This window comes from Trachurus trachurus, assembly GCF_905171665.1.
Source record: "Trachurus trachurus genome assembly, chromosome: 18".
NCBI lineage: Eukaryota > Metazoa > Chordata > Actinopteri > Carangiformes > Carangidae > Trachurus > Trachurus trachurus.
In genome coordinates, this window is record NC_139909.1 from 24,171,539 (window position 1) to 24,193,461 (window position 21,923).

General features: G+C 40.2%; 1 protein-coding gene across 1 annotated transcript; it reads right to left on the minus strand.

Moving 5' to 3' along the window:
- Nucleotides 1-2,127: 2,127 nt before the first annotated feature.
- LOC311001956 (uncharacterized protein) lies at nt 2,128-21,468 on the minus strand. Its single transcript, XM_083993135.1, has 4 exons — nt 21,253-21,468; nt 14,689-18,981; nt 7,187-7,420; nt 2,128-6,908 (listed from the first exon to the last, which is right to left on the minus strand). Exons 2-4 carry the CDS (start codon nt 18,965-18,967, stop codon nt 2,269-2,271), a joined length of 9,153 nt encoding a protein of 3,050 aa, XP_083849261.1. The 5' UTR covers nt 18,968-18,981; nt 21,253-21,468; the 3' UTR covers nt 2,128-2,268.
- Between the last annotated feature and the right edge of the window lie 455 nt (nt 21,469-21,923).

The window sequence follows — 21,923 nt, forward strand, 5'->3', positions numbered from 1 at the left end:
TAGCCACGTAATCACATGTGGGACAGACATGAGGGCTTTGATACCATAAGATGCCTCATACCCTCATAGAGTAACACTCACACACGCGGTCCAACTTTTTCCTTCCTGTTGCATTGTGATGATGGAGGTGGTGTTGCCCTTGAGATGATGTCATGTAGCAGAAAATCTTTCTAAACAGATGAGAAAAGTCTGTCTGACTATGGATCAGACTGGATAAAGTAACCAAAGTGACTCACTGCAGCTCTGTGGTTCACACAGTTGCTGCTGGATTTAGTATTTAGGTTTAGTGTTTTCAACATGCCCAGAAACTACAGTCATCCAACTCAAATAATGTGACTTCATGCACATCAGTGAGGTTATTTAGAGAACCCGTGTCAGGACAATGATGCATGATAGCACATGATTAACACCCCATAATGGCAAACATACACATGCAATGACACACACACATAAATGCACACATATATAAACACATACAGTATATACATAAACCCTCAGACTTGAGATGAAGAAAAATGTTAAATAAATAACTTTTAAAGGAAAAGATTATTATTAAAAATAAAAGTAAAGTAAAACTATATTATGCATGAGGTGATGATGTTTCTGTTTACTTTAGAAATTATTATCTGATCTGGGAAACATTAAAGACATTCATAGCCAGACTGCTGCTTGTGTGTCTTTATTCACAGAAAAATCCAGAAGAAAGAAAATGTCGTACAGATGAGCAGTTGCAACAGATGTACATGAAAGGGAACCCCAAAGAAACAGAAACTGCTTATAAATAGGGGACCCAAGCAATCAACAGCATTTTCTATTCCCCCACACCCACATAATCACAAGACCACCCTGCACCCTTTACTAGACATCCATTGGTACTCACACACAGTCATCAACCTATTCCACACACAAGCACCCACACACTCATACAAAGGTACACGTTGTTCCCAAGAGGTAGCCTACATGATTCTGACAGTGGTTATATTATAATTACTAAAGTAAGGCGAGATACATGATTCTAGGCAAAACATGATTCTGGTGGAGGTTACATTATAAATAGTATAAGATAAGACGAGATACATGATTCTTGCAGAGGTTATATAAATAGTACACGATAAGACGAAATACATGATTGTGGCAGAAGTTATATTATACATAGGAGGACAGGAATTTCTTTCTAACATTTTTCTGAAGGCAGAAAAGGACTGTGGATATTTAATGAACCCAACCAGTTCATTCCAAATCTACCGACCCCTGCAGACCACACTCAGGCTGGTACTTGTGAGTTTTCGCTTTTTCCCCAATATGAGATTTTTTTTCCTGGTGTTGTGAGTGTGCAGGGGACGGGAGATTGGGATGAGCTCACATAAGCGATTACTTTTTATTATTTGGCATACAGTGTCTCAAAATGTGAATACATCAATAAAATAAATAGTTAAAGAACATCTATCATTTATCACAAAGTCTATCTTGTATAATGTTAAAATCAAAATATCCCCCCAAAAGGCAGAGGAGGGGCAGCGTTTAGCTCACTTGGTAGAGCTGCCGCCTTATGTTGAGGCCACAGTCCTCACTGCAGGCGGCCCCGGTTTGAATCCCGCATTGGGCAGCCCTTTCCTGCATGTCATTCCCCCTCTCTGCCTCCCCATTTCCTGTCTCTCTCAAGACTGTGCTATCGATTAAAGGCTTTAAAAAAGAAAAGGGGATGGGCACACTGACAGCTCTGTTCACTCAAAATAGGATCAGATGTTAGTTGTACAATGATTGATAAATCAAATAGTAATACAAATAGTAGTGCAAATAGTAATACAATCTTTGATTATAATGTTTGAACTCACAACTCAGTCTGACAACGCGACAGCCACAGTTCTCAGCTGAAGTTACTGTAAATGACTCTTTCAGACTGGCCTTTGCCTGCTCTGGTGTAATTTTCTTCCAACTTGAAGGAATATCAGCAGGTTGTGCATTATATTCTTTGGCAAACTTGTCATTGAATTTTGTCATAACTAGTAAAAGAGATATCTGGTTCATCTGTATATATTTTAGCTTGTCATCCTGTATTCACCTGTATGTTAAAATCAAAATATCTCCCAAAAACGTACACTTACAATTTTGTTCACTCAAAATAAATAAAAGGAAAATGTTAAGATGTAAGTTGCATGATGATTGGTATTTTCCTAAATTGCAAATAGTAATATAATCTTTGATTAAGCTGGTTGAATTCATTACTCAAAATATCATGGCATCATGACAAAATGGCAGCCACAGTTCTCAGCTGAAGTTAAATGACTCTTTCAGACTGGCCTTTGCCTGCTCTAGGGCAATTTTTTTCCAGCTTGAAGGAATATCAGCAGGCCGTGCATTATATTCTTTGGCAAACTTGTCATTGAATTTTGTCATAACATATTTCCAGTAGTCTGAGGCTCCAAGGCTTCCATCAGGGGCGATTCTCCACTCTGGGAAAATATCTCTGTAATTCTTGTAGGGATGAAATTTAAACTTTGTATCCGGCCCAAAGAAATAGGCTTCACTGTCTACAAGTGAGGAGCATATGTCAGTGGCATGTGCTTGTGACCAAAAAGATTGGTGTCTACTGAGACCCTGTGGTCGATGCAGTGAAGCAAAGTGTTCAGTATGGGCTCTTCCTCCGGCCTCACAGGGCACTTTGCAGAACGGACACTGTTTACCACATCCAAACAGTCTGGTGAAAAGCTCATTCTGAGGCTTCACATGAAGATGTTTGAGCTTCTCCTGAATGTTGATTTGTTTAAACTCTTCTCTAAGAACTTCTCCCATCTCCTGCACACACTCTGTTAACCAGTGTCCAAACTGTTGCTGGTTGGCTGTGTTCAGGATCATGAAAGCACCAAGAGCATCCTGGGAAATGACCAGTCCCTCTCCAAGTTCGTTGCAGATGTATTCAACAAATGTCTTCAAATTGTAACTATTTTGCATTTTGGCCTTGTTGATAGCATCATTTATGCTGAAGATACTTGACTGAAGCTGCCAATACTCAAACTCTGCCATCTTTGAACCATTTGAAAAGTGAGTCACTATTTGTTCGAATATAATCTTCTTCACGTACACTTCATATGATCCAATGTAGCTCATATATTTTTCAAATGTATCTTTTGTCAGTAAATCCAGTAAAAGTGAATACTGGAAGGACATTCTTGTGCTGAACTGCTGTAGTGTCAGCATCTCACCGATGATGTAAGGACCCAGGGAACGATTGATGTAGTCCTGGACTGCAGGCTTCAAGCAACGGTTGGTGAATTCTTCTGCCTTCTTCTGGCACTGGTATTGTTTATGAAACACATCTTTGAAATCAGCACAAAAAAATTTCTTGTTTTGATTCAGACATCTGTAAGGATCGTTCAAATGAAGGAAATCTTCATGCATCTTCTGAAAGTGTCTGGCTGCAAATCCACAGATGTGCTGTTTCAGAGAAACTTCAAATCCAATGTTTGTATTTACACCCTGTTCATTCAGCAGCTTCTCATCAATCATGTGTAGGATCTCCTGAATATAGATGTCATGATAATTGTTTTTTCTTTCGACTTTTTCAATCACAAACTGTCTGCACTCATCACTGATTGTGCCAGAAAACTTTTTTACACGCATTATGTAATCTTCTTTCTTAAAAAACTCCACTGTGCAGTCAAAAGAATCCAGTCCACAATCTTCCAGCCTTTTTTCACTCAACAATTCACGACTCCCCTTGTGTGACAGATTTGATCTTAGGTGGTGGGATACACTGGCAAAGACATCTGTTTTCTTTTGTTCAGGAAAAGACAGCTTCTTTACTGTTTCTCTCCACATCTTATCAAATTCCATGTCCAGCTCCGGTTCACTCATCTTGACATTCTTCTTCCTACATTGATCAATCAGTGCACACACTGACTTTTCAATTTCTCTTGTGTGGTTTTCCTTGATTCTATCAAGTTCTCTCATTCCTTGTCTGATTTCTGCTGCTGCTGTGAGCTGATGAAAGACAGAGTTCTCCATTTCTCTGCAAAGCGTTTTTGCACTGTTTGCAAAGTCTTCTTTGTATCCTTCTACTAGATAAACGTGACCATCTGTTTTCTTGAAGTACTGGGTCAGATTTTCAAGAAGCTTCGTCTCCCACTTAGACAGCTCTGTGGAGGCGTCGCTTTTCAAAAGCATAAGAAGATCTTTCATGTCAGTTATTTCAGATTTTGCAGCAACTGTACCGAAATTTGAAATTCTTGTTTCAGCATTTGTCACCCACTCGTACATGTGTTTTTTAAATTCCCATTCCCATTTGTTGAACTCTGTGTTCAGCCTCATGTAGGCATCAGCAACTAGACTGTTTCTGAAGCTGAAGATGACGTTTTCATGCTTCACTGCAGTCCACAGACTGGACATCCACTCTTTAAACTCCAAAATATCATTAGCAGACGACTCACAACGTCCCAGTAGTTGGATGACGTTCTTCTCGAGCTCATACACAGCTTCGCTGTACCCTGCATTGACTGGTGCCATAGGTGGGGTTCCATTCCAGAGTCCAGGAATGTACCAGTTCCCAGTGTCTGGATTGTATTCCATCACATCAGTGAAGCTCTTGTACTCCTCTTTCTTTTCCATCTTGGCTGCTGCCTGTGTCATCTCATTTAACTGTTCCAAGAGCAGTTTCCTGTCTCTCAAGTTCTTCTCATGGGCTGACACATCTGAAACATTCTGATGAACAAACTGACATTTAGGCTTTTTGCCCACCTCTTTCATCCTGAGAAAAGCATGCACCACGATCTGCAAGATGTCCTTCATTTCTGTTGAGTTCTCCATTGCTATATTGATGATGGTGACATCACTCAGCCCCACAACAAGTGTTGCAAGCTCATTGTCATGTTCATGGCTGTCATCCAACTGTGCAAGCTCTGGTGACTTTAAGCCCTCAGTGTCAATGATCACCATGAAGTCACAGTTGAGAACTCTTTTCATGTCTTCATTGACTCTGATGAGCAACATAAAAGCACCTCGAGTACATCGTCCACTGCTGACTGCAAACTGCACACCAAACATGGTGTTGAGGAGAGTGGACTTTCCTGTGCTCTGAACTCCAAGAACTGTGACGACCAGGATCTTGTTCTTTGGAGACACCAAGGCATTGAGCTCAGAGAGAACGTCACTCACCCATCTGAGAGGTATGTTGGATGCATCTCCATCTACAAGCTCAAGGGGAAATCCATCAAGCAGCAGTCCTGCACAGAGTTTGGGCAGATGCTGTAATTGTTGACGTGATCGGTGTGTTTCTGGAAGAGAAAGTGAAGCTTCATAGATCTGACCCATTTCACGGAAGAAGTGTTCAGTCCCCAGTGAGCTGTTGGAAAGTTCTCTGTCAATGTGTTTGATCTCATCTTTATTCTCAGAGTTCTTGCATTTTTCTTTGTACTGCTCTCTGAGTTCAGACAGTTTTTCCCGAGACAGGTTATCGAGGTTCATTCGCATCCATTTCAGAAAATAATATTTTTCCATCCCTGTGCTTGATACTGCATTGATGAAGCAAGTCATTGCATTTGACATATCATAAGAGTTCTGTTCAGCTCGAAGGTTTTCTTTCTTTTCCTGGAGATCACTTTTGTATGTTTCTATGTTTTCAGACCCAGCTTTTCGGAGCCTATATTGTTCCTTCTCCAAGCTTGTCAGTTCCTTCCATATTTCCCCATGGCGGGGAAGCTGAAGTCGTTTGTATTGAACGGTGTTTTGAATTTCTTCAGTGATGGCATCTGCATTTTTCTTGGCAGTCTGACATTCTGGACAGTCTTCATCAACCAAGATTCCCAGTTCACGGGCGATGTCAGCCATCTGCTCTATGCTCATCTTCCTATCTTTTTTCTCAACTACATCTTTCACTGTTTTCCTCAGATTTTTGACAAAGTCTGCATCGTTTTTCTGCTTAGTCTTAATAAGGATGTTGTTGGTAGTCAAGCTCAGTTTGGTTGCAACTTTTTTAACAGCATTCATATTGAAGTGCCTGCTTTGATGGTTACCCACCAAGAAGATCTGTGCCTTGTGGTGTTGGTTCATAAGCAGTTTACACTCACAGTCCAAATTGTCAAAGAAAACAAAAACTGCTGCAGATGTCTGACATAAAAAAGAAAACTGAGTTTCAAATGAAGCAATGTCACCACGAAGGTTGGCTACAGCTACTGGCTCACTGAAAACATCAATGTTTTTGTTTCCACATGGAAGGTACCAAGTAATTTCAGTCAGTCCATTAGATATTCTTCTTGGACTGTCACCACACTCCATATTGTGGTGGATGAAGGTGTCATGGTACTGCTGAGAATTGCTCAGAAGCTTGTTGAGAATCTCTGACTTGGACAAGGAGCACTCCCCCAGTCTCACAAAGGATATCATTGGGAGTTTAGAGAGAACAATTCTCTCTTCAATAAAACCTTTGGATTGTGAAAGTGACTCCGGTCTGTACTTTTTAACAATATCTCTCAAAGCCCAGAGCATGAGTGTGCACTGTTTTGTGTCACAATTGGAAAGCAGCAGAGGCACAGAAAACTGGCACATGGACATTTTGAGTGCCATTTCTTGCTGGACAAAACCATCAGAACACAGAAAGATAGCAGTGATTATGTCAAGGGGGTTTAGCATGTTGCCTGAATTTGGACTTTCAAGAAGATTATCAAAATCCATACTTGTATTTCCTGCCACATGATTATTGTCAGATTCACTCTCTGATGTACACTTCATATTCCTGGCTGTCACATTAACCATCATTAGTTTCTTTAGAAAATACCATGGATGATCTGAGTGATTCTTAGCAGGTTCATCAGCAATGGTCTTCTCATCAATCTGAAGTATTTTGCTCAGTGGTAGCTTCTTTGTGTAGTGCTGCATCAACCCCAGGTCCTCCAAGAAGCTCTGCAGCTGTATCTCTGTGAATATCAAGATACTTGTTACTCTTGTAGGTAGTCATGTGTGCTCTAAAACGTTGGAATAATTGACACATACAAGACATTCATAAGTACACTGGGTGGAAATGTCAGTTAATGGACATATTGCAGTAGGCCTACTGTCATTATTCAGCAAGGGAACTTGATGAACATCTCCTACTTGTGATTTAAATTGTTTATATTATCATAATATTGTTTGTTTTGGGAGAGCTTAGTGACTTTTCACTAAATGTTTCTGACAACATTTATCCTTTACTTACTTGTGTGTTCAGTTGTTGCAGGTCTGTCTGTGTTTTCATCCCTCACTTCCTCAGGGGACTTGAGGGAGTTTTTGATGTCTGCCACCACCAGGTCCATTATCTCTTGCGCATTTTTTCCCTCTTTGCAAAAAGTCACAATGTGACTCCCCAGTTCACCAGCAGGAGAATCCACATGATGAGACACTAGTGTGCTGCGGAGCTCATAGATTGTGGTCGTCACAGAAGGGCAGGGAACTGTGGAAATAATAGTTTTGGTGGTTATGACAGTAAGATTTGACCACATACAGATGTCACTGTTATGTTCTAATAACATGGTCACACTGTGATACATGGGGTTTGCTGTACGTTGCTAAATAGTGGTTAAGGGCTTTAAGAGACTGTGTGATCATTATGGGATGTGACGTTACGTGTAATGCGCACGCATTGTAAAACAAGGAAGTGTTGATCTACACATGAGACTGAAGTAAAAAAAGGCAGTGTATGCTGAAGTAACACGTGTGTGCGTGTCAGTCTTTCACACACAACAGTCACATCATGTGATACCTTTCTGTTGAACAATAGATAAAGATAGATGAATGCTGACCTTGACCAGCTGCATCAGTCTGTTGACCGTCGACCTCGCTGTCGAAGCATGTTGATCCTGGGTCTACTTCCTCACAGTAAGCCGGTGCATATTCTCATTTGTCCAGGTCATAGTATTTCAAAGGAGGTTAAATCGAAAGCAACTGAACTTAGTTATTTGTCTAGGAAGACGTTTCACCTCTCATTTCACCTTTCTCATTTCGTTTCACCTCTCACCCAAGCCTCTTGGATGAGAGGTGAAACGTCTTCCTAGACAAATAACTAAGTTCAGTTGCTTTCGATTTAACCTCCTTTGAAATTCCTCACAGTAAAGCTCAAAGAATGTGTCTTCAGTATTTTCCTTGGTAAATGATGGAAAAAAATATACATTTTGCAAATGTAATGAATCAGTTCACAGTCCAGGACATATTGTTTTCAAGGACTCATTGTATCTTTATTGATATGTTAGACATGTACAGACAAGCTGTTTACCTCCATTGTGGCTTCACTGTCAGTTGTCCCACACCTGGTCGTAATTATTCAAACATCCTCTCACTGAAAGTAATGAGACAAGTCTATCAGGCTTCATTCTCAGAGCACATCAATATCCCAGATTCCTACATCTCTGCAGTAAATTCTCACCCTCCTGCTTCAGCTTCACATTACTCACTCTGAACAACTCCATCAAATTAACTGTTAAGCTGTTAACTGTTGGCACCCCTTGTGGGTAATTTTCCTCACTCAGCTGTGACCTAGCAGTGAGACCTTGCCAGAATTACAAGGGTAGAAATGGATAGTTTATATGAGGCTTATTTACTGATTACATGTTCTACTAATTACACTTGATTGTAAACATCATTTAATTCTAAAGACACTAGGAAATGTACAGGTCAACTTTCTTCTGACGTTCAGAGGAAATGCAGATGTAAGACAACACAAACCTTTCTTAAAAGAGAAAGAAAGTATGCCCCCAATGGTCAAGATTAATTTCCCCCCCCCCCCCCAAAATAGCCTCTTAGCTTGCTTCTGGTCTTATACATCAAGCACTAGCATTATTATGTTTTCTCCAACATCATCATAAAATAGGTGTTGTGGTCTGGTAGTCAATCATATCATCCACACATATATCAATAAAAATGAAACCATTGAAAACATAGTGAAATGTTTCTCAGCCTCAGATGCTCAGTTTTAATGAAAGTTTACAGTAGAGGCAGAGAGCTCTGTAGCATCACACTGCATTAGAAATTCCTCATCACCAGCTTAAACAAGTATTCAGGAATATTGTTGGATTATATATTTCCTGGTAGCCTACTAAGAAAACTAACAAAATCAAATGTCCAACTTTTTGACTTGTAGCTGAATTCATTGATAAAACAAAAGCATTTATTTACTCACCTTTGCAGAAGCCATTCACATACGACTCAACCACTTCTTTCAGCCAGGAACCCTCTGCAGTTCACTTCAGTTGTGTTCAGGATGAAAAGAGCCTCCCTCTACAAGACACTGCAGTGCAGACAGTCCTTTTATACTGCTGCTGGTGAAGTCACTTTCACTTTTGATTTCAGGGTCACATGTTTTCCCAGAAAACAAAGTTGGTTTCCAGTAAACTGAGGAGTGGTCCTTGATAAGTTATCGCAGATGTCTTTGTGCAAAAAGATGTTTTCCCTGTTGTACTGCGGAATTAAGAGAATATAATAGGCTACATTATAAGAAATCAATAGAGGCACGAAAATTGATGTCAATTATAAATTTACAACAAAAAACGATGAAATGTGTTTTCATGATGTGTTTTCAGATCTTTCTTAATTAAGCAATGTCACACGAGAGGGAGTGCTGTTGTACTGTATATCAGCATAGGTGTGATTTGGTCGCAGATAATCACACCTTTGTGATTAATTAATCATGTGCATCCACTGGAGTTAATGAGGTGATGAGACTCACCTGTGTGGTTGGCGTGGTGACAGCTGGATTGAGTGTTACACTGGAGATGCAGACATAAGAGGACCACAGCTCCACATCTTACATTACTGAGAACCAGGCTGCTTTTATTATGAAGATCCACCCACCATCAACTGAGGACCCACTGCTGCTCCGGTAGGCTGACCCACCTCCACACTATTTCTCCTGTGTGGAAAACCAGTCCAGCTCCTCTTTCCTCCCCTGGCTTTTCTCCTTAACCTACACTGTCGGTTAGGACTATTATTAGTATTACTATTACTAGTATTTGTTTGTGAGCACTTCAGACCTGACCAGTCCATTGCATCTCATTTGATGTTAAATGACAGCTTGAACTCTCTTCACTTAGCTGTCATTTTTTACAAGACATGTCAGGAGGCTTTGCATTGTAATTATGTTGTTGAACTTTGTCAGTATTTCCAGCAGTCTGATGCCTCATAGCTTAAACCTGGAGAAATACATCAGTCTGGGAATTTCACTTGTGCTAATATGGGTCATCTTCAGCCATCAGTTTCTATGTCCTGTTTCATCAGTGTCTACCCAGACCCTGTGGCTGATGAAGTGAGGCCCAGTGTTCAGTATGATCTTTTCCTCCTGCCTCCCAGGGCACTGAGCTGAATGGACTCTGTTTACCAGATTCAAAAATTCTGATGAAAAGATTAATGTGAGGCTTCACAAGAAGGTGTTTCATGTTTGTGTTCAGTAACACTCTTGTGCTGATATCAGGACCCAGGAAACAATACACATAGTGAGGCAGACATTGTTGGTGAATTCTTCTGACTTCTACTGGTCTCATTTATAAAACACAACTTTTAAATCAGCACAAACCTTTTCTTTGGTTTGATTCAGACATCTGTAAGGATCATTTGTCGTATCCTCTGTTTTCTCCTTCTTTAGTTTGAGTTTCCTTATTGTTGTTGTTTTTTAATCTCTTATTTGTGTCCTCTTCTTCCTGGCCTGTTGTCTCTGACCTGCGTCTCTCACAGCTATGTCTCTTTTGTCATTACTCCATGTCAGTTTAGTGTGTGTGTTCCTTCTGGTGATTACCAGTTCATCTTGTCATCCTGGTGGTTTTGTGTTCACTCCCTCCAATGTGTTTTTCCTCCATGTGCCCTGCTTTAGGAGTCCTTGGTTATTTGGTTTACGTTAGTTGCATTCCACTTGCCACTGGGCAGCTGTGGCTCATGAGGCAGCGTTCAGTTCGGTATAAATCATTTAACCATCACAATTACTCCAATTACCTGTTTAAACAAGGTAAAAATCTTGCATAGTTCCTCTTTAAGAGTCCTTAGCTGTTTTGGTTGTACATTAATTGTATTGCACTTTTGATTGGAGACCCCTTTTTGTGTTTCTTTTTTATGACATCTAGGACTTTAGAGCCGTTCGACCAAGTGTTTGGATTTTTCATGTTTGGACTATTGGGTACGTTTTTGAGCTCACTCTCCTGTGTTTGTGTCTGCATTTGGGCTGCAGTGTGATATCATTTCATGGGGGAAGTCTTTGGCCATTTTCTGAAACTTTGTGGCTGCATTCCACAGATGTGTTGTGAGGTGAATTGTTTTTTCTTGTAACCTTCTAAGCAACAAACTTAAAGCAAACGGCTACGACACTGTCTAACAGTTTTTGTGCCATCTATGATCTTGAAGGTGAAACCATTTGCTCATGTGGTGTTTAACTTGTATGTCGAGTCCTTCTTCTGCATATTTGAAATGCAACAGTCCACAAACTTGATGCCTTTTTATCTCAGCAATTCATGCATGACTCCCACAATCACCACTGCTGGTGACAACAGAAACAAGGTATTCTGTTCTATTTGTATGTGTTATGTCCCCGTCCCTGTCAATTTTATAAACTAACACTGGAGGGTGCCATTGTGCCAGATTGTCTGCAGTCTGGCAACTGAGCAAATTGGGTGGCAGGACAAGAAACAGGCATCTGGATGAGAATCTAAACTGCACATTTTTATGTGAAGAATCAAAACAGACAAAATATTTGTGAATGTTAAGTTTCTTTATTTTTTTCATATTTTTTGAAGTGAATGAAGACAACAGATTCAGTCATTTGCATCTATCTTGAGATAAATGAGTTTTCTCTTTTGCTGAATATCCCTACTCACATCACTATCACATTGGCATCCTAGACCATTAGGTCTAAGATGCCGTAGTTAGCATTTCTCAAGTAGTACAAGAAGCATCATCTCTGCCTTTTTTTTATTCAACCCTCATCAAACCTTTATTTCGAAAACTGTTCTAAATATACTCCCAGTGTCTGTGCTGCATGATCTGTGTGACTTTCAGAGGCTAAGAGTAGGCTACTGATAAAAGCCAGCTTTGCCTTTTGCCAGCTAACTAATGTCATGATGGTGACGGTGTGGGGAACTGGCCAGTGATTCATGGTCAGGACTTCTAGACTGAGACACTTGATGCAAGTGCTCTCAGTTTAATGTTAGCTCACTTCACATGTAGCAGTGTTTACATGTAGCCACGTAATCACATGTGGGACAGACATGAGGGCTTTGATACCATAAGATGCCTCATACCCTCATAGAGTAACACTCACACACGCGGTCCAACTTTTTCCTTCCACACACTGTGTTGCATTGTGATGATGGAGGTGGTGTTGCCCTTGAGATGATGTCATGTAGCAGAAAATATTTCTAAACAGATGAGACGTGGACGATGTGAAGTAAATTAGAAAAGTCTGTCTGACTATGGATCAGACTGGATAAAGTAACCAAAGTGACTCACTGCAGCTCTGTGGTTCACACAGTTGCTGCTGGATTTCAGTTTAGTATTTTCAACATGCCCAGAAACTACAGTCATCCAACTCAAATAATGTGACTTCATGCACATCAGTGAGGTTATTTAGAGACCCTGTGTCAGGACAATGATGCATGAAAGCACATGATTAATACCCATAATGACAAACATACACATGCAATGACACACACACGCATAAACCTGGCTAGCAAAGTTGCACCTGTTGTCTTGTTTTTACATTCTTTATTGAATTCAGAAACCCAAGACTTGAGATGAAGAAAAATGTTAAATAAAGGAATTTAAAAAAAAAAAGATTATTTTTTTTTTAAAGTAGAGTAAAACTATATAAATAAATGAGGTGATGACATTTCTGTTTACTTTAGAAGTTATTATACACTGTATGCTGTGATTCTGATCTGGGAAACATTAAAGACATTCATAGCCAGACTGCTGATTGTGTTTCTTTATTACTGTTTTTCTCGATTGTTTACACACATTTTCTGAAAGCATGCCTCATAATCTCGGAACTCAAATCAAAAAACACACATAAACTTTATGTTCAAAGCAATATTATTTCTTCTCAAAATGGTATTTTGTTTTCAAATGACACACACAAACTATCATATGAATAGACATTTATAAGAACCAGTTGGACACTGATGTGCTCAATGTAAAACACTACGTATGATGAATGGAAAACACTTCTTCATTCATCATAATGACTTAGGCCTTTTTTTGTTCAGTGTTACACTTACTATAGACAGTACATACATGAGTGTGTTGTAAAATATTTTTAGAATATTGTTTTTATACTCAAAACACGCAAATACACTGTAACAAATATATTTTGTTTTCCCCAAAAACTATGTGCAGTGTACATCCCAATCAACACGAAGTTTCACATACAGTGGTCTACATACAACACAACAGAGGAACTTACTGTATACAGTTACAGTAAAAAATATTTTAAAAAAACTATGCTGCATCCTCTCTTCTGTTTCTGTCTAACCACAGCACCTCATCCACATCACATCATCATGGTGCCCTTTTATGATAAAGCTCTGATTGCTAATTGTAAAAGTGTGTGGCAGGTGTTTGCCCATGTGATGAGTCAGTGTGCATAGGGTAATTAAGACTACGTTTACACGTGTCTGGCTATTTTCATAAACGGACATTTCACCCTCTCCGTTTACAAAAAAAAGTGCGTGCAAACCAGTCCGTTTTCAGAAATGTTTTCATTTACACTAACCCTTATATATTCACACAGTCAGTTGAGAGTGATGTAGACGGGTTGACAATATCACTCACTGACAGACTGATGTTTAAATGGCTCTTTAATTATTTTTACAATTGTAACTGACCCAAAGGAAGAAAAAAAAAATAGGGGGAAAAAAAATGCCTTTCTATTTTCATCAACATAATTTCAAATACTAAAATGTCTAGAATGGTACAAAGCTTGGAACAAATGTTAATATTTCTGCATGTGTGAATGTGTCATACGTATATAGACATACAAAGTCTCAAAGTGTTAACAAAGCATATTTCACAATCAGCATGAAACGTAATCTTGGTGGTTTTCAATGAAATCCATGCTCAAAGCTGTAATGGGGAATGGAAATGGAAATGAGTGTATTGGCGATTTCTCTTTTGATTTGTCATCTTACATTCTCTTGTATGTCAACATGAGATCAGAATTAAAAAAAAAAAAAAAAAAAAAAGCTGGAAATATGACTACAGCCTCATAATAGGTGAAAAGAAAATATTTTTTGTACAAACTTAACATGTTTTGGCAGTATTGGCAGTATCTCTTGACCAAGTGAGTGACCATCAAGAGTATTTCTCATCTGATGTTAAATGCCTCTTTCAGAGTGTCTTTTGCCTGCTCAGGTGTAATTTTTTTCCAACTTGAAGGAATATCAGCAGGCTTTGTATTATATGATTTAGCAAACTTCTTATTGAATGTTGCCATCACATATTTCCAGCAGTCAGATGCCTCGAGGCTTCCATCAGGAGGAATTCTCCACTCTGGGAAAACATCTCTGTAATTCTTGTAAGGGTGCCACTGAAAACGTGTTACAAGACTACGAAACGTTGCATCACTGCTCACAGATGTTGAGCATACATCTGTGATGATCTTCTCTGAGTATTTACACCGGACTCTACCTAAACCCTGTGGCCGATGAAGTGAGGCCCAGTGTTCAGTATGGCCTTTTCCACCTGCCTCACAGGGCACTTTGCAGAACGGACACTGTTTACCACATCCAATCAGTCTGGTGACAAGCTCATTCTGAGGTTGCACATGAACTTCTTCTAGCTTGGTTTCAATGTTTGTTCTTTTAAACTCTTCTCTTAGAACTTCTCCCATGTCTTTCACACACTCTGTGAACCAGTGTGCAAACTGTTCCTGGTTTGCTGTGTTCAGGATCATGAAAGCACCAAGGGCATCCTGGGAAATAACCAGTTTATCTCCAAGTTCCTGACACACATGATCAACAAACGTCTTCAAGTTGCCACTCTGTTTCATTTTGGCCTTGGTGATAGCATCATTTATGCTGTTGATGCATGACTGAAGATGCCGATCCTGAAACTCAAATGTCTTGAAGCCCTTTGAGAAGTGACTGACAATCTGGTTGTGTATCCACTTCCTCGTGAATTCCTCATAACTGTCAATGTAACTCAAATAGTTTTCAAACTCATCCTTTGTCAGCAAATCCAGTACAACTGAATACTGGAAGGACATTCTCGTGCTGAACTGCTGTAGTGTCAGCATCTCACCAATGATGTCAGGACCCAGGGAACGATTGATGTAGTCCTGGACTGCAGGCTTCACAAATCGGTTGGTGAATTGTTCTGCCTTCTTCCTGCACTGGTCTCGTTTATAAAACACATCTTTGAAATCAGCGCAAAACTTTTCTTTATTTTGATTCAGACATCTGTAAGGATTGTTCAAATGAAGGAAATCTTCATGCATCTTCTGAAAGTGTCTGGCTGCAAATCCACAGATGTGCTGTTTCAGTAAAACTTCAAACTCAATGTTTGTATTTACTTCCTGATTGTTTTGCAGCTTCTCATCAATCATGCGTAGGATCTCCTGGATGTAGGTGTCATGATAATTGTTTTTTCTTTTGACTTTTTCAGTCACACACTGCGTGCACTCCTCTATAATTGTGTTAGACATTTTTTGTACATGCATTACATGATCTTCAATGTTGAAAAGCTTACTGAATTGGTGTTTTAACTGCTTGAAAACACCCTCCACTGTGTAGTTAAAAGGCTTCAATCCACAGCCTTTTAGGCATTTGTGACTCAGCAATTCACATGCAAGACTCCCCTTATGTGCAAGATTTTCTCTGAGATGGCTGAACACATTTGTGAAAACATCTGTCGCTTTTTGTTCAGGAAAAGACAGTTTCTTAATTGTTTCACTCCACATCTTATCAAATTCCACGTCCAGCTCTGGATCGCTCATCTGGACGTTTTTCTTCCTACATTGTTCAATTAGTGCACACACTGCCTTTTCAATTTCTCTTGTGTGATTTTCCTTGATTCTATCAAGTTCTCTCATTCCTTGTTTGATTTCTGCTGCTGCTGTGAGCTGATGAAAGACAGAGTTCTCCATTTCTCTGCAAAGCGTTTTTGCACTGTTTGCAAAGTCCTCTTTGTATCCTTCTACTAGATAAACGTGACCATCTGTTTTCTTGAAGTACTGGGTCAGATTTTCAAGAAGCTTTGTCTCCCACTTAGACAGCTCTGTGGAGGCTTCACTTTTCAAAAGCACAAGAAGATCTTTCATGTCAGTTATTTCAGATTTTGCAGCAACTGTACCAAAATTTGAGATTCTTGTTTCAGCATTTGTCACCCACTCATACATGTGTTTTTTGAATTCCCATTCCCATTTGTTGAACTCTGTGTTCAGCCTCATGTAAGCATCAGCCACTAGACTGTTTCTGAAGCTGAAGATGAAGTTTTCATGCTTTACTGCATTCCACAGACTGGACATCCACTCTTTAAACTCCAAAATATCATTAGCAGACGACTCACAACGTCCCAGTAGTTGGATGACGTTCTTCTCGAGCTCATACACAGCTTCGCTGTACCCTGCATTGACTGGTGCCATTGGTGGGGTTCCATTCCAGAGTCCAGGAATGTACCAGTTCCCAGTGTCTGGATTGTATTCCATCACATCAGTGAAGCTCTTGTACTCCTCTTTCTTTTCCATTTTGGCTGCTGCCTGTGTCATCTCATTTAACTGTTGCAAGAGCAGTTCCCTGTCTCTCAAGTTCTTGTCATGGGCTGAAACATCTGAAACATTCTGATGAACAAACTGACATTTGGGCTTTTTGCCCACCTCTTTCATCCTGAGAAAAGCATGCACCACGATCTGCAAGATGTCCTTCATTTCTGTTGAGTTCTCCATTGCTATATTGATGATGGTGACATCACTCAGCCCCACCACAAGTGTTGCAAGCTCATTGTCATGTTCATGGCTGTCATCCAACTGTGCAAGCTCTGGTGACTTTAAGCCCTCAGTGTCAATGATCACCATGAAGTCACAGTTGAGAACTCTTTTCATGTCTTCATTGACTCTGATGAACAACATAAAAGCACCTCGAGTACATCGTCCACTGCTGACTGCAAACTGCACACCAAACATGGTGTTGAGGAGAGTGGACTTTCCTGTGCTCTGAACTCCAAGAACTGTGACGACCAGGATCTTGTTCTTTGGCGACACCAAAGCATTGAGCTCAGAGAGAACGTCACTCACCCATCTGAGAGGTATGTTGGATGCATCTCCGTCTACAAGCTCAAGAGGAAATCCCTCAAGCAACAATCCTGCACAGAGTTTGGGCAGATGCTGTAATTGTTTACGTGATGGGTCTGTTTCTGGAAGAGAAAGTGAAGCTTCATAGATCTGACCCATTTCACGGAAGTAGTGTTCAGTCCCCAGTGAGCTGTTGGAAAGTTCTCTGTCAATGTCTTTGATCTCATCTTTGTTCTCAGAGTTCTTGCATTTTTCTTTGTACTGGTCTCTGAGTTCAGACAGTTTTTCTCGAGACAGGTTATCAAGATTCATTCGCATCCATTTCAGGAAATAACATCTCTGCATCCCTGTGCTTGATATTGCATTGATGAAACAGGTCATTGTATTTGACATGTCATAAGAGTTCTGTTCAGCTCGAAGCTTTTCTTTCTGTGCTTGGAGATCGCTTTTGTATGTTTCTATGTTTTCAGACCCAGCTTTTCGTAGCCTACATAGTTCCTTCTCCAAGCTTGTCAGTTCCTTCCATATTTCACCTTGCAGGGGAAGCTGAGCTTCTTTGTATTTAAAGGTGTTTTGAATTTCTTCAGTGATGGCATCTGCATTTTTCTTGGCAGTCTGACATTCTGGACAGTCTTCATCAACTAAGATTCCCAGTTCATGGGCAATGTCAGCCATCTGCTCTATGCTCATCTTCCTCTCTGTTTTCTCAACTGCAATGCTGACAGTTTTCCTCAAATTTTTGACAAAGTCTGCATCATTCATCCGTGTAGTCTTCAAAATGATCTTGCTGTTAGTCAAGTGTAACCTGGTTGCCACTTCTTGTAAAGCTTCCGTACTGAAGTGCCTGCTTTGTTGGTTGCCCACCAAGAAGATCTGTGCCTTGTGTTGTTGGTTCATAAGCAGTTTACACTCAGAATCCAAATTGTCGAAGAAAACAAAAACTGCTGCAGATGTCTGACACAAAAAAGAAAACTGAGTTTCAAATGAAGCAATGTCTCCACGAAGGTTGGCCACAGCTACTGGCTCACTGAAAACATCAATGTTTTTGTTTCCACATGGAAGATACCAAGTAATTTCAGTCAGTCCATCAGATATTCTTCTTGGACTGTCACCACACTCCATATTGTGGTGAACAAAGGTGTCATGGTACTGCTGAGAATTGCTCAGAAGCTTGTTGAGAATCTCTGACTTGGACAAGGAGCACTCCCCCAGTCTCACAAAGGATATCATTGGGAGTTTAGAGAGAACAATTCTCTCTTCAATAAAACCTTTGGATTGTGAAAGTGACTTTGGTCTGTACTTTTTAACAATATCTCTCAAAGCCCAAAGCATGAGTGTGCACTGTTTTGTGTCATGATCAAGCAACAGTGGCACAGAAAACTGGCACATTGACATTTTGAGTGCCATTTCCTGCTGGACAAAACCATCAGAACACAGAAAGATAGCAGTGATTATGTCGAGAGGATTCAACATGTTGCCTGATTTTGAACTGTCAACAAGGTTTTTAACATCTAACTTCATAACCTGTGTCACATCATCACAGTCAGATTCACACTCTGATATACACTTCACGTTTCTGGCTGTCACATTAACCATCATAAGTTTCTTAAGAAAATACCATGGAAGATCTGAGTGATTCTTGGCAGGTTCATCAGAAATGGTCTTCTCATCAATCTGAAGTATTTTGCTCAGTGACAGCTTCTCTGTGTAGTGCTGCTCCAAACCCAGTTCTTCTAGCAACATCTGTCTGTGTGTCTCTGTGGATATAGAGAAAATGGTAAGTAATATCAAAATGTTGAATGTGATAAAGCATGGATCCAAAGTAAAGGTGTGGAGCCTCACTCTTATGCAATTCTTTTCATGATGGATCTCCTTTTGTTCACTAGTTTGTGGCTGTGTTTTCAGTTCACCTGACTCAGCATGTCATGAATGTGTTCAGTTCAGAACATGTTCCCATTTCTTAGCCTACCTGTTGTTACTGCCTGTGCTCGCTGTGTTTTTTGTGTTTGAGCTGAATTATGGAAGGGCCGAAGGGCAGCTGTTTATTTACTTTTTGCTAATTAAGGTTTTGTGAATTAGCACCATAGCGCCTGTCAGGTTTTCACAATAAAAGCACTCAGCCCAGTCGGCAGGAGGATGATCTAAGATTAAATGAACAACACAAGTGAACACTGGGAATGAGAGTGCATAGATGAGAATCACCTGTAATTGCTGCAATGCTATGATGGTTCAAAGGAGAGATGTAATCCCAACTGTGTGATTATTTCCTCTGTTTGTGATCGTTGGAATGGAAGAGACCTTCCTTCATATGTGTAGGGGGTACTGTACCCTGTGTATGGGGTAAATTGAGCATAGAGTGGGGTAAATTAAGCCATGTCCAATGTTCCCTCTAATTTTCAAAACTCCTGAGCAGAAATTCAACTCTCCTGATGACCTGCTTGAGCGACTGTGAGCGAAAGCTCAAGCATAAACAGTACGTCCACATGCTATGGCCTCACCTCTCCAACTCCAAATATCATGATTAATATATAGTAATATGGATATATATATATATATATATATATATATATATATATATATATATATATAATGATTACTGTAATAACAGATTATTTTGACAACATTACCTAAGCTACTCCAGTTACAGTTAATGATAACACAATACAAAATTGTTTTGGCAAAATAGATTTTTGCACTTTACAGACCGTGTGTGTGTGTGTGTGTGTGTGTGTGTGTGTGTGTGTGTGTGTGTGTGTGTGTGTGTGTGTGTGTGTGTGTGTGTGTGTGTGTGTGTGTGTGTGTGTGTGTGTGTGCCTGCAAAATTGTAATTAACTGTTATGTTTTGCCAATGTGCTCCAAACAATGAAAGAGAGGGATGGAAACATTGTCCACTCCACACTTTCCCGTCGCCGAGTTTCACCGGTGTTCCCTCGTCCGTACTGTGACCACAGACTGTGACAGCCACTCCACTTTCAACGACGCGCGTTTTTTCTTTACCTTTCCGGCAGTCTCACAACCCTCCCGTTTAGCCATGGCTGAATTGCTATGCAATAACAAAAACGCCACTACAGCGGCTACTCGTCCTAACACATTTATTGGCTGTCAAGCTAAACAACCGCTGCGTCTTGGCTGGGCAGCGCCTCGTGGACATGTTTTTTAATGATCACTGGCTGACAGCACTTCTGTCACCTGTCACTCATTGCAGTGATAAACGCCCACAGAGGTCATAAATTTCACAATTCGAAGCGCACATTGGGGAGAAATAAACCGTAAACTAGTCGGGGATATTCGAGTGTGCAACTTTTTTTGTCTTCTGCGCAAAGAGGTGGGGAGCAGTGCGCAATTGCGCAGTAAAACACCTTAGACGGAACAGTGGCCATGTCCCTCCTTCCCTTCCACTCATCTCAATATCCTGGTCCAGGAAGAGGATCTTCCGCTGCAAACAAGCTTGAAATATAGACTTATTTAATTTTTTTCTGAACAATTTTGCATTTCGGGGCTTCAATACAAGACGAACATTACATACGAGCAGCATGGAGGTATTTGGATGTTTTTTGGTGTGTCTTTTTGTTACGAAGACAGTTGGTATCCATTTGCAACCGTTATATGGACATGCACTGCTACACCGAGACCCCCTGTAACTCAGAGAAGCCACGGATAACTCTGAAACTTCTCCCAGCCCTTAGTCGACATGAGGGTGAGTAGATAATGAGTGCAATTTGAATTTTGGGTGAACTATTCTTTTAAGTGTCTGTGTTTGTAACATAGAACAAAGAAGAAACATAAAAGGTTTCAAGAAATGTGTTGTAGCACTATTTTGTACAGCAGGTGGAGCTGTTTCATCACTTATGAGCTGTGGAGGCACCAGGAAACAGCTGAGGTCTGTTTTATTACTCTTCTTTATTTATAATTGTAGAATATGGTTATTAGTTGGTGTAGCCTATTTCCTCCAACTTGAACAATGTGATTTAATATTAGATCATGTTTTTTTTCACAATAATGATTTTCTTCTTGTAGGGCCTACTTACTTGTGCATGCAGTTGTTACAGTTGGTTCGCTTTTTCTCTCATTCTTCAGTTGTGTAGAAACACGGAGGGAGTACCACACTCCTGGCTTCAGGCTGTTGAAGGTAACAGTATTTGTATCTGTTGTCAACTCCTGCACAGTTTCTCCCTCAGTGCAACATGTCACAACGTAGCTCTGCACTTCACCAGCAGGAGTGTCCCACTGCAGAGACAGTGACTCACCGCTGACATCAGAGACTGTTAACCTCCCAGGAGGGACAGGCTCTGTGAGAATAAAAAAAATCTTTCATTTGAAAATGAAAATTCAACTTTTCTCTATGTGGCAACATCTAGTGTTATTTAAATCAGGACAGACTATTTAAACATCAAAAGGACCGGAATTGTAACCGCCATTCTCAGGTGGGCAAACAGGCGCTGAGAGTTTTGCTGAAATGACGGCTGGATGACAGCAGAGAGAGAGAGTACTTTTAAATTTGACGCTAATGACTGATTGGTAGAAGAGAAAGAGGATGGCAGACTGTGATTGGTTGAATTATGAGGATAAGGGTGGAGCGAGAGGATAGCAGGAAAACAGGAAAAGGGCTTTGAGGCGTGCTTAAAGAGAGTCTTCCTGTCTTAACTTTCGCTTAGCTTCATATAGCCTACTGCTCTAACTGCCAAATGTAAAAGGTATC

Coding starts and splice junctions, on each gene's coding strand:
- LOC311001956 (XM_083993135.1), bottom strand. CDS start 18,967: ATGTTGCTAGAAGAACTGGGTTTGGAGCAGCACTACACAGAGAAGCTG. Junction 7,421..14,688: donor TCCGTTCTGCAAAGTGCCCT/GTGAGGCAGGTG, acceptor TTATTTCCACAG/TTCCCTGCCCTTCTGTGACG. Junction 6,909..7,186: donor TGCAACAACTGAACACACAA/GTAAGTAAAGGA, acceptor TGATATTCACAG/AGATACAGCTGCAGAGCTTC.